We start from the raw sequence: 14,991 nt of genomic DNA on the forward strand, positions 1-14,991 counted from the left end.
TATTTACACCCTGTATCGTATTAAATCAATCAATTCAAGCAGACATATGAACAAAAAAAAAATCAATTCGAGCATAGACACATAAGCTGTTACTAGTCTGACCAAAATTTGGGGGTAAAGCAGAGGAAATTATAGAAGGTCCAATCAAATTCTTCAATTACATCGTAGTCATTATTAGTCTCACCAAAACTTGCGCTAAAACATGGGTGAATTGTATACGATCTGTTTCCTTCTTCCAATCTCGATTTGGTAGGATGGGTATTTTGTTTGAAACTCAAACATGGATTTAGAAGTAGGTCTAAGATGTATCCTCCGATCTCGAAATATAATATATAATATATTTATCACATTAATTTAAAATTAATTGATTATAAGTAGAATGATTCAATTCGAATATAAAATTATAAGATATTAAAAATTTATTATATGTGAGATAATTAATTTTAACAGGGTTTCATCATGCGTAGACAAAAATAAAAGAAAGCTTCTACATAACAAATTGAGAAAGGACAATAAAATTTTTTTTTTTAATTTTGATACCATATTAAACATCTAACTCATAATCAATTGATTATAAGTGAAGAAATTCAACTTAAATATAAAACTATAAGATATCAAAAATTTATTAGATGTGTGATAATCTATTTTAACAAATAAATATCAAATATCCTATAATTTTATATTCAAGTTAGGCCCATCCACTTATAACTAATTGATTATAAGTTAAATGCTTAATATGATATCAATCTATCAAAGCTAGACTTTATTTTCGTTGCCATTTCCTAATTTATCACGTGAAAATGCTTGTTTCATATTCTCTTACACGTGATTAAGACTTGTTAAAGTGGGTTATTTCACATCTAATGAATATCAAATATTTTGTAATTTTATATTCAAGTTAGATCATTTTACTTACAGCTAATTGATTGTGAATTTGATGCTTAACAATGTAATATGTTAATTAAAAATTCATTTAAGATAAAATAATAATAATAATAATAATAATAATAATAAATTTAAATTTTATTATTTTATTTATATAATTTTTTTATTTTTATCACGGTTAAAATAAGAATGTGAACTTGAATTGATATCAAAATAAATTTTTAGTGTTTAATTTGTATTCAAATAAAATTTTACATTTAATTTATATTTAAATAAATCTTTAATATAAATTAATTTTTTGTTTGAAATAAAACTTATTTGACTATAAATTAAAAGATAAAAAATTCTTTTAATGTAATAAAAATATAAAAACTTAATAAAAAATGAAATGGATTAATGGCTTTTTTAAGTATTTTAGCTATTAACTTATTAATATAATGCATTTAACGTGATTAAGATATGATTTATATAAACAAATATTTTTTCAAAAAAGTTATTAATATAAATTTTGTATTTAATTGAACGAAATACATATTATAAATTTATATTTTGAGTTGGATTGAAATATTAAAACATATAATTTTATAATAAATAAAGAACAGATTTTGATACGGAGAATATTACTTAGAATAATTAAATTATAATTATTTAATAAATTTTAAAATTACATTAAATTTATAAAAAATTTATATGAAATTTATATTTATAATTGATAAATTTTTACATAAATTTTTTATTATAATTAAATAATTACAAGATTATAATAAAAAAATTTTATGTGAAGTACTTCCTTAGAGTGAAGGCACCAAAAAATTGGGTACACTAACATAAGCATAAAATTGCCTTACTCCGTCCCACAACTATGAATAAGAACGTGTTTAGAGAAAAAATTTAGATGACGTATTTTTTTGGATGAAATCTATGAATTTTAAAAAAATAATTTAATAAATAATTTAACAAAAAATCTAAGTCAATATATTAATAGAATTTAATATAAAAATTAATAATATTTATTTAAAAAACATAAAAATTTTAAAAATTTTATACATTTAATTTATGTAATAAGATTTTTTAATTTATCAAATTGAATTTTTATTTTTATTTTTAATAAAAATATAATAAATTTTACTTAAATAATTTATTTAAATCTTTCACATAAATATATATATATATAACTGCAATTGTAACAGAGCAAGTGATAGTCTATTGGTTAAAAGGAAGTCTTGGTTTATTTGGTTGCAATTGAGCAGGAGGTGTGTCAGGGAAGTGCACTCAGAGGGAGAGGAAAATACTGTTCACTCTCTCTTTCTCTGACCCAAAACACATGCCTCTTCTCTCTCTCCTTTATTTCTTTCTTTACTGTTCTCTCAACCAACCGCTCATCCTTTCATTGCATATTTCCTTGGAACACATGCCTTTCCATATTAGTCACAGTCATGAGTCATCTTCTGTTGTGAAGCATCTTATTGACAGTTTGGGACTTTGGGGGGTGCAGCTAACTCAGACTCCGACATAGTTGGTCCAATAAGAAAAAGGTTTTACCTGAGATGGTTTGGGGTTTTGACCGAGATAACCCAGACTTCCTATGAAAATTTATGAGTCAGTGATTTAGCAGTGTGTTCAAATCCTTTTAACTTAATGCTATCATTGTTACTCATCACCAAACTCGTAAAACTTCCTCTACTATTAGTACATCCATTAATTAAATATTAAGTAGAAATAAAAGTGAGAAGTGGTATAATGCAATTGCATCCTTTTGGCAATTCCTCTATGAACAAATGTGTCACATCATCACCCTGTGAAAGAAAGAGATTGGCCTCGATTAAGAAATATTACGGATTTTTTTTATGTACTTTATGAATTAAAATTTATGAACTGACTGGTGCAGTTGGAAATTGGAAGCGTTGGATCAACCAATTGGAATTAAAAAAAAAAAAAGTGAACTCACTTGCTTTCTAATGGATCTGTCCATGCAAGGGGCTATTTGCTCGGCCCATGGGCTTGGCTGTTGATAAAAATTTTCAAGTTTGGGGTTCCGGAAGGTCATGGTCATGACATTATTTAATATTAATTTTAAAATTTTAAAATATTTTTAAGCTTATTTTATAAAGATAGCGACGAGTTAGATAAGAACGAATTTTTATTCATTTTAACTTTAAATAATAAATACTTGAATTTGATCCAATTTAATATTAAAATATTATTTTTATATTTGACTCAATTCAATACATAAATACATATTATCATAATTAATTGAATTTATTTGAAATTAATAAAATATTATTTTTTAATATAAATATATAATTAAATTAATTATAAAAAAAATTATATATATATATCGGATTGAATTGAGACGATATAATAAAAAACTCAATCTTGACTAAACAAAAATAAACATAATCTTATTCAAAACTCAATTAAAAAAAAACTTATAAAATTGAAACGAATCGAAATCTAACAAATTCGGATTGAATTATCACCTCTACTATTTTAGCTCGATGGATCGGGACTCGAGCAAGATTTAAAAAAAAAATCAGCAAAATCTTTTTGGGTACGGCTGGATGCATGAACACTTCAATTTCATAGAAGCCCAAAGAGAAAAAATGCCTCGACAGCCAGGCTGATTATGAGCATTGCAACGAAAGTAAATAACATTATTAATGCCAATAATTTGACAGATGGTAAACTCTGGCTAGAGAACTTAGCCCTAAAGGAAAAGCAATTCGTACGGTCCACACATTAGTTCCAGGGTTGCAATTTGAAGGACGGCAAGACCTGTTTAGGATCCTTTCATGCATTTAGCTGTCACGATGTCGTCTTGTGAAGTACGATTTGGCTTTTTTGCCATGTGACTTTGGACCACGCATGATGAAATTCCAATCTCCGTACATAATTTCCACACTGTTTCCCATTTTACTTTTGGAATTAATTCCAGTGAATCGGACGAAAAAACTTGAAATTCAAGAATTCAGCAACACCCTTTTTCCCAGATGAATGGTTTAGATTTGAGAGGTTTGAAAAATATGCAGTGATCTAATCCATTATTTTAAGAGCAAACTCAGATTATGAAACACTAGGACGTTTGATGAAGCCATTTCCGTTGCTTCGACGAGGCTGGCTAATCTTTTTCATCAACGTAGCACCTACTACAAAGGGAAAAGGACAGGATGTTTCCACTGCGCATGCGAGGAGGTTTGTGGTCCTCCTTCATTCGTTTGTGTCCCTCCGTCCTTCGTCGACGATTCGACATGACCATGCCGTTAAATTGCGACCATATATGATTCCATTTGCCAGCAAGTTTCCGGTAGTAGTTTAGAGGTGTTAGGATTTCATATCCATGTATCACATTGACTAGAAAGACTGCTTAAAAAAGGTTTATAAAGGATAAATCCTTCAAAAAACGATTATAAAAGATAATCCTTCAATCACATGTAATTTAAGTTTTGGTGTTTTTGTTATTTGTCTTTATTTTCAGTTTATTTTTGTATTTGTGATTTTTATTAAAAAATTACAAATAAAAATAAAGCATCGACCAAATAAAACCTTAATCATTTCAAGCGCAATCAAATTGCTAGGGTTGTCATAATGGATGAATAAATATTTAATATCAAATATATGTTCATAACACTTAATTACATCACATAATAATATGATATTGCGAACATATGCAAATGATAAAAAAATTTCAATATCAAAATGCAATCATAATCATAACACTTAATTACAAGTATAATGACTTGATGTGAAAATATTAAATAATAATGGATTAAGAAATATTTAATATTAAATATGCATTCATAAAACTTAATTACAAGTGTAACGACTTGATGCAAAAATATTAAATAATAATGGATTAATAAATATTTAATATTAACTATGCATTAATTACAGGTATAATAACTTTATGTTTATGTGAAAAACTGAAAATATTACTCATTTTATCTCATTTTTGTCTATGTTTTTGCGTCTGAAAATTAAGTTTTATTTTTTTAATAATTAAAACTCTTATTTTTGTATTTTTAATTCTTTTTAACAGTAAAAATCATAAAACATCAATATAATAAAAATTTTAGTAACATAAAATATATTAAAATAAAAAAATTTTCTTAAATTACATAAAAATAAAAAAGAGACATGTAAAATAAGACGAAGGGAGTAAATAATAAAATTTTCCCATTTTCTTTATTCTTAATTCTCTAACGGTTTCTATATATTCCAATCAAAACCTCTCAAAAAAGCAAACCACCACACTACCAAAAAGAAGAAAACAATTCCCCACTCCAAAAAAAAAAAAAATGCTACACGTTCTGTTCCTTTTCTCCCTTATCCTTACTTCCACTCATGTCCTTGCACAGGACTTTTGCGTTGCAAACCTGAAAGGAGTACAGACCCCGTCAGGTTATTCGTGCAAAATGGAATCGAAAGTCACAATCAAAGACTTCGTGTTTACGGGCCTAGGCGTGGAAGGAAACACCACGAACATTATCAAAGCTGCGGTGACCCCTGCATTCGTGGGTCAATTTCCAGGGTTGAATGGGCTAGGCATATCTGCCGCACGGTTGGACCTGGCTCCAGGTGGTGTAGTCCCAATGCACACTCACCCTGCTGCAACCGAGCTTTTGTACGTGGAGCACGGTCACATTACTGCTGGCTTCATTTCCTCATCAGCTAATACTGTTTTCTTGCAGACACTGAAAAAGGGAGATATTATGGTTTTTCCGCAAGGGTTGTTTCATTTTCAAATAAATTTTGGCAAAAGGCCATCCCTTGCTATTGTTAACTTCAACAGCCCGAATCCTGGTCTCCAAATCCTTGATTTTGCTCTCTTTGCCAATGATTTGCCTTCGGACTTGGTGGAGAAAACCACATTCCTTGATGATGCTCAAGTGAAGAAGCTTAAGGGTGTTCTTGGTGGTTCTGGCTAGGCATAGCGAAGAACTGTTAAATATTTCATTACTATTTCATGTATTTGCTATTGTTTTTTTTTTTTTTTTTCAAATTTCTAACGATGTCATTTTATGGAATTCGATGTTGTGTTTTTCAATTCATGATTCTCAATTTTCAATTCATTAAATAAGAAAGATTTCACAAAATTAATTAGTATAGGAGAAATATAGCACCCAGTTCATATCTATAATGAAGCTATCTAAGATTCTTAAAACGAAAATTCAAATTTAATTTTTCAAAGGAGATCTTGAGTTCTAATTTCAATCGTAAGTCAAAACAAAAAATAAATATTAAATCAAATGCATCCATGTTTATATTTTTGGAGGAAGCAAAGGAGGATTCTTATATTTTTTGAAGAGGACAAAACTTATAATTGCCGACAGAGTTGGCTACTCAAGAAAATGATAATCTTATCTATATTTCCTATGGTTGAGGCGTTTGCAAGTCAACATAAAACTTACCTAGATACCTTTTTTTCTTCTTGTTGGAAACTAGTTGTATGTTATATTCTTATAGCTAAAGCCAAATTCCAAAGCCTATAAATTTAAATATCTGCTTTTTACTTTTATTTAGTAATAAATATCTATTTTATATTTTAAACTTAGATAATTTTTTTTTGCATGTTAACAAATAGACACATAACAAGAATCCAAAATTTAATTCAGTTATTCTTAAGTGACATTTAATGAATCTAGAATTTAAATATTAATACTTGCAATTCAATTTCTTATATATCCCATGCTATGACTTCCTTGATTAAAAAAAGAAAAAGAAAAATAGACACCAAAAATATACATTTTCATGGCATTTTTTCATGTATTACTTTTCTTTTTGTTAATATATTATTAATAACAACCTTTTACTATACATTTTGGACCAAAATGTTTTATTAATAAGATTTGCTTTCAAAGTCAAGTTCTATCATTGTGTATAGATTTGTGAATTATGGACTACTCATATATAATTCAACCTTTATCAATATAATAATAGTTATGTATTTACCCAAATTCTTACTCATAATTTATATTTACTTTATTTTTTTATGTACAAATTCTTTCTCATCTTTCTAGTTAAATTTTAGTTGATTAGAGATTGAAAAAATTATGATCTATACAAATATTGGGTTACTTATATATATAAATTAATCAAATTTGATTGTAACTTACTTTAATTTATTAATTATTAACTGATGGAGATCTCCTTGATTGGTTGTCAGTTGTCATTAATTTATTAAACTTTTGATTGGTACGTATATAATCACTAATTTATTAGTAAACTTTAATGATCTACATTGCGACCTAAAAAACTTTAATTATCTACTTGATTTGTAGGCATTAACTTATCAAATTTTGCGATTATAATCATGAGGTAATTAAGGTTGGATATAGTTAGATATGTCCATGGTAGGGTCTTAAACAATATTTTTTAGCTCAAATTTGATTTGATTTGACTAAAATATTATTTAATTAATAAAAAATAATTTTATTTAATTTTCATTTTAAAACTTATATTAAAGTATTAAATTTTAATATTTTAATATATATATATATTTTTAAATGTGTAGGCTCATTGAGTCGAGCTATAGAGCTTTTAAAAAGTCAATTAAAATTAACTCAATCCAATCCATGAATATTTCTAAATATAACTTATACATCTTAAATAGAGAATTATTGTTTATCAATATATATACATATATATATATATATGTATAAATCCTTTTAGCAAGATAATTTGAATTCCTGTATAAAGATAAGAGATGTAGGTATTCTAAGTATTTAGTATGAGAACCATGCACTTGATCATTTGATTTGAAGATTGTTGTATGATTTATCCTTTAAAAAATAGAATTTGAATCTTTCTTTCTAAAAATTTATAAGAAAACGTGACATAGAGACATGAAATCCCCTTTTATTATAGAAAGTATTAATAACAACCCATCCCTATTGCCTCTTGGAGTAGGTTTAGCTTCACCGTGAAATTCCATTTGGCTTGCCTTCTACTAAAATGACTTTGGCTTCTATTCGAAAAAAAAGAAAAGAATAATTACTCCTGCAATATTAGATAATAAAATGGAACCATGCAAGAGAAAAACATAACTTGCAACTTTTAATTGTGGTATCTTTTCATTCCCTTAGTTATATGGGTACTTTGGTTAATGCTTGCGAGAATTAAATAGAAGGTTAATGAAAAGAATAAAAAAAGTTATATATAAATGTTAATGGTACATTAAATTTTAGCTATATATAGTAACCATTCATTTAAACAATTGCAATTTTTTTGTCAAAGAGTTTTTTTTTTTTCTTTTTTGTACTTAAAATTGTCAAAATTTAAATATTAATTATTGAAATTAAAAGTCTAACATTTTACCTATAATCCAACATTTTTTTAATTATCGTAACATTTATTTGGAATTAAAATTTTTTATACTTCGTCTTAACTCTCCTTCGCACCAATTCGTTGCTCCGCTGCCAAGCAATAGGAATTAGGAATCATTCTTTTCTGGCTAAGCCCAAAAACACATTAACTCTTTTTTTTTTTTTTTTTTTTGAAACATTAGCTTTTAAAACTAACAATAATTTATTCTTTGCTTCTTTGCCATATCATTTCTAAAAGTTGAGGTAAACCTAAGGAAAAGAACAAACTTTGTGGGGATTTTTTAAAATAAAGTAAAAGAAAAATTAAGAAATCGATTAAGCATGAAACTAGTGTAAATTACATTTTTGGGTAATAATGGATAAAATGGATAGTTTAATTTGTTTCATAAGTAATAAACCTCTCTATAAGATATTCCTACACTCGTAAAGTGTTGCCAATAAAATTTATTGAGTTTCAAAACTCAAAAGATGTGAATTCAATTAATAGAAAAATTGGTTGAATAAATGATCACTATAATCGAAGAGTTACAAATCTTGATTAAATTTGTTAAAGTGGATTATCTCACATCTAATAAATTTTTAATGTTTTGTAGTTTTATATTCAGGTTAGGCTCTTACATTTACTATTAATTGATTTTAAGTTAGATGCTTAATATAGTATTAGAGTCAAGACTTTTTTTTCTTTGTCTGGATTATCCCATATCTAATAAAATTTTAACATCCTATAGCCTTATATTCACTCTTAACATATGATGAAAAATTTATTCACTCTACAAACTTTCCTCACCTCATGTGAAATAGATCAAGCATCTTATGCATTAGGAAATGTTTAGTGGTTTTATTTCATTAATGCAAAAAAAATCAAATACAACACATGCTTAATTTTATGCTATAATTATTCTATTCATCCTATTACACACCATAAGAGTGAGGAGGAAATAAATCTAAAAAAAAAAAAAAGTGACATTTGCAATAGATTTTGAAATCATATTCTCTCATATTATGATTTTTCATTTTACACCCATCAAACTCATTAGTACAACAGATTTTTCAACTGATTAAACCTCAATCTTCATTAAGAAATTATAGAAAATGCTAAGATTTTTTTCTATTGAAGTTACTAAACATTGGCAGTGAAGGTTTATAAAAGAGATCATGGAATTGGAGGATTTATTCTTAGCTTCATGTCACACGCTGCTCGCGCGTACCCTTTTTCACTTACAGGAATAATTGTCTTTAGTAGATTTTACATTTTACTATAATCCGTCTTTAATTTTCTTTTCTTTGTGCTATTCACTTTCGTATAAGAAAAAACAAAAGCATCTAAAAAAGTGCCTAGAATATATATGCATTGCAAGTTATTCTCCCTACTCCTTTTACACGTATAAATAAAGAATTGTGGCCATGAGACCTTATCAAGTGCTTAATTATATCTTTCCTTTAATCCTTTTTGCCAAGTTCAGTTATATTAAAATTTTCAACTACAATTCTTTGCCAGATAGCTTCTGTTCTTGGTGATTAGTACTCCTTGATGAAAAGCTTTTGACGAAGTAAGTTCCATAACCCCTCTCATGAATCCATATATATATATATTTATATATATGAAAAGCTTTTGACGAAGTAAGTTCTATATCCCCTCTCATGAATCCATATATATATAATATATATACTAATATTAAACCTTCTACTTAAGTTGATGTCGCAAGTTAACTGGACACAGCAACTCAGTGTGATGAATTTACTTAAAGTTACAATAATAAAATGTAGGGTATATGTCTTTTATTTTTTGAAAAACTACCCACACGTTTAATATCATCTGACAACTTATACCCCTTTATTTTCTTTTTTAAAACATATGTTTTTTCAATTCACTTTTTTTTTTATATCATTTTCACGCACATCGTGAGTGTACAGTATCTAGTATATGTTAAAATATTTTCAAAATATAATAAAAAGAATTGATGTTGATTGATTAAACATGATGTATTAATCAATGGAATAAAAAACTAATGATTGAGAAACAATACAATAGTTTTGGAAATGTTTCGAAAAAAGGAAATCGATTTAAGACAAGAAAAATCGATTGGAAAAGCTTATAATATAAGGCAGTTAGAAAACCCATATATGACAATTTGAATTTCATGTGAAAAGTAACTTCTATACATGTCAATTTTATGCTACGACATTTAGATGACCAATGGCATTTGAATATCATGCTTGAAAAATATTTTGGAACAAAAATAAAAATGAAGTTGTTACAATTGATTCCAATAGACTCTCTATGTATTTGAACATACTACAAGGTTTAAATTCTTTCTCTTTCATTCTCAGATCAAGTTTCTTAATTTCCTGTTGAAAATAATGTATAAGGAAAATTATTTTTCATTCATAAGAAATTAATTAGAGGTTTGTTTTCATTAAGAGAAATTATAAAATATATTGACAATATAATCTTTTAATTCACAAGCAGGGTTAAGATTGTTATACTTTTTTTGTATATATTAAATAAAAACTAATTTTAAAAAAGATGGATAAATGTCACCATCTTAACTCAGATTGTAGAGTTAAAAAAATTTCATTGTCAATGTATCAAATAAAAAATTTTAATTAATGTAAAATAAATGAAATCAAATAAAAAATTTATTGTATCCATTTTCTATCCTATTCACTTGGTTACACATCATAAAAGATGAAACAAAATAAGTCTAAAGTCAAGTAACATTTACAACACATATGAAATTTATCTTCTCTCGTATTAGCCAGTTCAATCGTCTATTCATAAAGTGAAATTTTGAAATAATTCAAATAAAAACAAATCGCCTTTTTATTGAATATTGTACAATTTTAAATTTAAGTAAATAAATTAAAAATATTATTAAAAATTGTAAATCTTCAAATATGAAATATCAGGGAATCAAACAGATACATTTGGTTACAATCTGTTTATAGGATATATAGTTATATTTCTGAAAAATTAAAATACTTTAAACTAATTATTTTTTTTCCCAAAAGTGAGTAAAGCCAATGTGTATACAATCCTAGCTCTGATCTCGAAAAGATTAAAATATATTATTTTTATCTACTTACATTAAATTGAGGGCATCTAGGCATATACATCACCTGAAATTAAATGTTAAATTAATAATAAATATAAAACGTGGATTTCTTTCATTTTATGTACACTCACATTTGCATCCAAGCAGTTTACATACATTACACAGTCTAAAGTGGGAGTCCCCAAAGGCAAGAAGCATCAAACAGGGCGAAACAAGTTCCGAGAAGAGCGAACAATGCTGCTTCAAAGTAAGAATGACTTATCCTTTGCATTTTATATTTTTTTATAAGAGTTCATTAGGTAATTTGGATTATCTTTAATTGGGTGAATTTGACGTCTTAATTGTTTAAGTATCATCGTTTAAGGCTAGCCTGCATGCATGCATAAGAATACTAGACCAAAATGCATATGGTCTTAATCTAATGCCTATAATGCGGTAAGGAAACATTGGAAATTTTAAACATCGTTCATAAATATGATTTTTATAATTTATAATTAGATCTTACATATATTAATAGTAATGATTGTATTAATAAATAATAAATAAGAGCGTAACCGATGTTTATAATATATTGTATTGTACAACAAATAGTTAATTAAATGAATAAGAAAAAAATAAAAATAATGAGAATTAACGAAAAAGAAAAAAAGTTAGAAGATAGAAAATATGATATTTTACACAAAAGACAAAAAAAAAAAAGTTACAACTTCATTACAAAGGGATATAAAGTGGAAAGTTGAGTCATTTCTATGTGAAAAAAAAAAAAAGAAAAAAATGAAAAACGTTGAACTCAAGCCAGTGAAAGCGATGCGTCATGTTTTCTTATGCCACGGAAGCTGTGTTGCTTGATTGGTTCACTTTTTTTTTTTTAATCAAATGATTGGCTTACTTTTTCTTTTTAATATGATCAGGTGTCCAAATTTTATTGGAAAATTGTAAAATAATTCTTTCGTATTTTCTCATATCATTATTATGTATTTAAATATTTTGCTTTCAAAATAAAATCAAACATTATTGGCTCACTTCTCATCAAATATTCAATCTCGTTATGACCCATCGTTTTATAGATTTAATGGATAGTTTGAACAAATTTACTTAGATACTATTATTATTCATGAAGTAAATCCTAATACAGTAAAATGTTAGTGGATGAACGTTTCTGATCCTCATTAATTTTATTTTTATCTCCTCGCCATAAATTTTAAATTTTTTGTATGAATTTGCATCCAGTTGCCAGCGGTGTGATCTTAGCTGATCTAACTAGCAAAGCCACATCAAACAGTAAACTTTCACAAGCTGACAAAGAATTCTGGAAAAAGCTCCAGCTGTATGCGCTCATTTTAGTCAGCCTCTCTCTACAGTTTGTTCTCCTAAGAATTGGTTATGCAAGAAGATCATCAAGGAAAGGCTCACTTTGGCGTTCCTACCTTGTTCGGCCAATTTATTTATTGGCAGACTGGGTGGCCACTGTTTCACTAGCTACCCTTCTGAAGCGTGAACAGTTGAAGGTGAATGAAATGGAAGTATTCTGGGCACCGTTCCTTGTCCTGCACCTTGGCAGCACTGAAAACCTTGCTGCCTATTTCACAGAAGACTCTGATTTGTGGTTTAAATACCTGGTCGGCCTAGTTATCCAATTTGGGATGGCTATTTATTTGTTCTGGAAGTTCCACTCTGGCTCCGGTTCCATGACATATATAGCTATTCTGGTATTTATTGCTGGGTTCGTCAAGTGTGGAGAAAGGATATGGATTCTTAGGTCCTCAACCTTCAAACAACTAAAAGACTCCATGTTGTTAGCTAATCAATCAAAACTGCTTACAACAGCTACTGATCAGGACATGATTACTGAGGGGTCTAACGAGAGGCTGGAAAAATATCTTGAGCGCCAACAGATTGATCCAAAATTCAGATATCTCCATCAGGCGGAGTTACTATTTAAGGTCTTCACGCCCATCTTTGCTGATCTTAAACTTAGGGTTTACAAAGAATTATCTGACGTTTTCTGCTCAGATCCGTTATCTCACGTCTTATGCTTAGATCCGTCACAGAGAGCGGAAGAGGCCTTCAAAATAGTAGACACTGAACTGGAATTTTTGCACTCCGCGTTTTACTCCAAGACTACCATATTAAACCCTTCATTGGGCTTCGCCTTACGCTCCATCTGCTTATTTTCTTCTCTTTCAGCACTCATTGCTTTCTCAGTTGCAGTAAATCACCTTATTGATCATCATAGTGATAATGCCTCAAGTATCGACATTGTCATAACTTACGCACTGTTGTTTGGAGCTATTTTTGCAGACATATATGCACTCGTTGCTCATGTATTCTCTAACTCCACAATCGTCTGGTTGACCGCTTCCAAAAATAGGGTAGCCAGGTTTTTGTATGCGACTGTTGTTTCTAGATTTGGTCACAAGGCCAAGAGAGGAATAGAATCCGTGGCACAGCTTAGCCTGCTAGATTATTGCATCAATTCGAGATGGAAAACCAAGTTTAGGAACATATTTGACAAACAGGATATTTTGGGCAAGTATAGGCATACTACGTGGTGGCAAGTGGATAGTGATTTGAAGGAAACAATCTTTAGTCATCTCCTCCTTGTATTCGATGGGTATCAAGAACATGGATTTGATTACGAGTATTTGCGTGAAAGACTGAGTGCGAGAGGTTGTGATGCGGCTAGTAAATATCCGACTTCTGATATAAGCAGTATCTTGACTGGCATGGGATTTACCAACAGTATCCTCGTTTGGCATATTGCGACGGACCTTGTTTATCATGCAGATCGTCTACAACATCGAGCTGGGGCCCTTGGTTCATATTGTCAAATCAGCAAGCAATTATCTGGTTATTTGATGTACCTCCTCTGTATGCGTGCATCCATGCTTCCTGAAAGTATTACTAAGTTAAGGCTACGTGATACCTGCCTTGAAGCAAGACAATTTTTTCCTAAAGGCCTAAAATTTGATCAAGCAATTCTGGGAATGTATGGTATTGACACCGAAACTCGATCATTCTTCGTCGAGATGGGAAGTCAACGGAAGTCTTCATTCTTTGAAGGATGCCAACTCGCCGGTCATTTGCAATCTTTGGTGTCAGACTTTCACTGGGATCACAAAGAGAAATGGGAAATGATCGGCAAGATATGGCTGGAAATGCTGACTTATGCTGCAAGTAAATGCGAATGGAAAGAGCACGTAAAACACCTTAAGCAAGGTGAAGAGCTGCTCACCCACGTAGCCCTTCTCATGGCACATTTTGGTTTAAGTAAGAAAATCAAATTTGTGGACTTGCCCGAACGTCTTAAGGATGCCGGCTTTAAGCCAGTCTGGTATTGGGATAACCTTGACCGATTGCCTTATTACTTCGCTGAAGATATAAAATCTCTCCTCCAATCACAGGCTTTGCTTTATTTAATTAGTTATTTTATACAAGACTGTTTGTAATTAGAGGTTGTTTTAATTAATGTGTTGCTTCCATTGATTATACAAAATAATAAAGTTGTAATTCCTCAAAATACTCCTTAGATGATTTTATTCTCCTTTTCATTTTGTTAATTTGACTGAGACTTTTGCTATTTATTTATTTGTAAAAATAATAAAAACTAAAAACTAGAAAATAGTAATATTTTGTATTGAGGCATGTTAAAATACTTTTATTTTAATTTTTTAAAATATCTAGACAATTTCTTTCTTATCACTATTATAATAACTCTTTTTTAGAGT

The 14,991-nt window shown here is 28.7% G+C and overlaps 2 protein-coding genes across 2 annotated transcripts; both read left to right on the forward strand.

Annotated features, from left to right (window-relative positions):
* The first annotated feature begins 5,110 nt into the window (after positions 1-5,110).
* LOC111318620 (auxin-binding protein ABP19a-like) lies at positions 5,111-5,929 on the forward strand. Its single transcript, XM_022921495.2, has one exon. The coding sequence runs from the start codon at positions 5,181-5,183 to the stop codon at positions 5,808-5,810; it is 630 nt and encodes a 209-aa protein (XP_022777230.1). The 5' UTR covers positions 5,111-5,180; the 3' UTR covers positions 5,811-5,929.
* A 3,711-nt stretch (positions 5,930-9,640) lies between these two features.
* Positions 9,641-14,775, forward strand: LOC111274178 (uncharacterized). The gene is made up of 3 exons (XM_022858809.2): positions 9,641-9,757; positions 11,429-11,510; positions 12,494-14,775. Exons 2-3 carry the CDS (start codon positions 11,498-11,500, stop codon positions 14,710-14,712), a joined length of 2,232 nt encoding a protein of 743 aa, XP_022714544.2. The 5' UTR covers positions 9,641-9,757; positions 11,429-11,497; the 3' UTR covers positions 14,713-14,775.
* Positions 14,776-14,991: the final 216 nt, after the last annotated feature.

This window comes from Durio zibethinus, chromosome 26 (genome assembly GCF_047325235.1).
Source record: "Durio zibethinus cultivar Kanyao isolate XHJ-2024 chromosome 26, ASM4732523v1, whole genome shotgun sequence".
NCBI lineage: Eukaryota > Viridiplantae > Streptophyta > Magnoliopsida > Malvales > Malvaceae > Durio > Durio zibethinus.